The sequence below is a fragment of the Octodon degus genome, unplaced genomic scaffold, assembly GCF_000260255.1.
Source record: "Octodon degus isolate 3935 unplaced genomic scaffold, OctDeg1.0 scaffold00230, whole genome shotgun sequence".
NCBI lineage: Eukaryota > Metazoa > Chordata > Mammalia > Rodentia > Octodontidae > Octodon > Octodon degus.
Window position 1 is genome coordinate 622,203 of NW_004524806.1, and position 2,153 is coordinate 624,355.

The following is a 2,153-nucleotide window of genomic DNA, read 5'->3' on the forward strand; positions in this document are numbered from 1 at the left end:
CTGGACAGGCTACTACAGTAAGCTCCTTTAATCATTGCTTTATTCAAGGAGAACTGCGAAAAGGGGAAGACAACTTGGCAAGGTGTCTCAAGAGTCACCACAGGACTCAAGAGTAGGAACACAGCTCTCTGCAAGATTCTGATTCTCCTTCCTCATTCTTGCATAATGGATCTTCTTCATTTGTCTGTGTTGCTAATCCTTAGGGACTCAGTGAAATCGTCACATAAGCATCAGAATCCCTTGGGGTATACTAGAGAGTTCTTATTGCAGAACCTGACACATTTGGGAGGGATCTTGCATTTAAGGCTCCCTGGGAGGTCACAGACACATTCTCATCTCATTGTCAAAAAGATTCTGCTCTGGAGAAAGGTGAACTCAGTGTTGAAGGCTGGATTTGGCACATTGTAAACACAGTGGCTGACCAGAAGCTCTGTGTCCACATGTATCACTGAGTCAAGCCTAGACCCTGTTGACCATTAAAGAGTCGAAGACTTCTTATTTATTTCAACTCTAAGGAAAAATCCAACCCTTGGAATAAATATATGCCACTTTCAACATGATCAGGAAGATAAATTTTTAGCATGGATCAAATTAACACCTAAAGAAGAGACAGTAGTACCCAGTGGTACTACTAAAATCAGATGCTGAGTAAAATAACTGAGGACAAGAGACACCAGCTGAGCTAAATGTGGACTCAGTCTGCTCAGCGGTGACTTCACCATGCAGGAATAATGCAGAGGATGTTTAAGTCTCACTTCCCTATGGGCCTCAAGCACCATGTAAGTGCTAGAGCTGCCATGCCATGTATCACAGTACTAGTCAGCTTCATCCTCAGGTTGTAGCCCAGAGATGTGCAGAACACCTGCATTGATTGAAGTGTCTTTGGATCCAGAGAAGCGACTGGGGACCCCGGAGCCTTGGTGCTTATGTGAATCTGAGTAATAACTCAGGAGATAACGAGGAGGGCTCTCCGGCTTCTGCTGATACCACCATATCCTAAAGTCACCCACACTAAAGCCACTGTTTAGGGTGCAGGTGAGTCTGGCAGATCCTGCAGGAGATGCAGAGGAGGAGGCTGGCTGTGTGAGCACAGGCTGGGACAGGGAAGCTGCAAATAAGGAAATGTAATAGTGAAGAGCACAGCCAAGAGTTTGAGATAGAAGAGACTGGCTCAGGGTGGGGGATGTGTCCCATAGCACAGAGGCCTCTCCCTACCTGTGCAGAGAGAGAGTAGCAGAAGAAGGACATAAGTAGAGGCCATATTGGACACAGCCCCCTAAGGCCACACTCCTGTGCCTAGCTGCTCCAGGGTTCCTGGGCTTTCTTATCTCGCCTCTTAGAGGAGGAGCTGCTCATGCAAATATGCCTTCACCTCCTGTCACTGTTCTCATGAACACACAGGGATTGAGTCTCTGGGACACAGAGGCTAGCCTGATGGGATAGTTTTCCCCATCAGTGGGGCCTAGGATGCAAAAGCAGCCAGAACTACACCCAGGCCCATGTGAAGAGGAATATGCCAGGTTCAGAAGAAACAAAGTTATGGAATCCACACAAGAAATGAAGGACCCCTTGTCAGTTAAGCATGTTTTCTTGCTTTTTCTTGTCCTCAATGCTGCTGAGATGGTTTCCTTGCACCCTCTGCTGGTCTCACAAGTACTACTACTATGATGTACATTTGCACCTTACTATTTGTCTCTTTGACTGTTTCACTCATATGAGCAGAGCCACTATTGTGAACAAGGTGCCCAAAACAGAGACAAGAGGGAATTTGTTCACTACAAGATCTCAGAGGAGGAAAGACACTCACTGAGTCAGGTGATTAAGTATGGGCAGCTCACTGAAGGGAAATCAGAGGGACACAAAGAGAACCACAGACCATGTGAGATGCACATTGAGATCCCACTAGAACAAGGTTCAGAGAAGACAGTGATGTAGGGATGCAGGTATGAAGTTGAGTGGAGAGCCAGGCATTTATCACAGAAGACTCAGGGAGCCATTAGGCCAAATTCTCCTTCATTTGACCAGAAAAAGTTTAAACATGACTGTGCTGTTTATCAGATCTGATATTAGAGACCTAACTCTGAGAAATGTCCTAGAACACAAATGAGACAGAGAAGTCAGCAAGAGACATTTGTGAGCAGCTATTATAAGAG

The 2,153-nt window shown here is 45.9% G+C and overlaps 1 gene segment (V, D, J or C); it reads right to left on the bottom strand.

Annotated features, from left to right (window-relative positions):
- Positions 1-772: 772 nt before the first annotated feature.
- Positions 773-1,290, bottom strand: LOC111813832. The segment is given in 2 exon segments: positions 773-1,108; positions 1,216-1,290. Coding segments are annotated over 2 exon segments (339 nt in total).
- Positions 1,291-2,153: the final 863 nt, after the last annotated feature.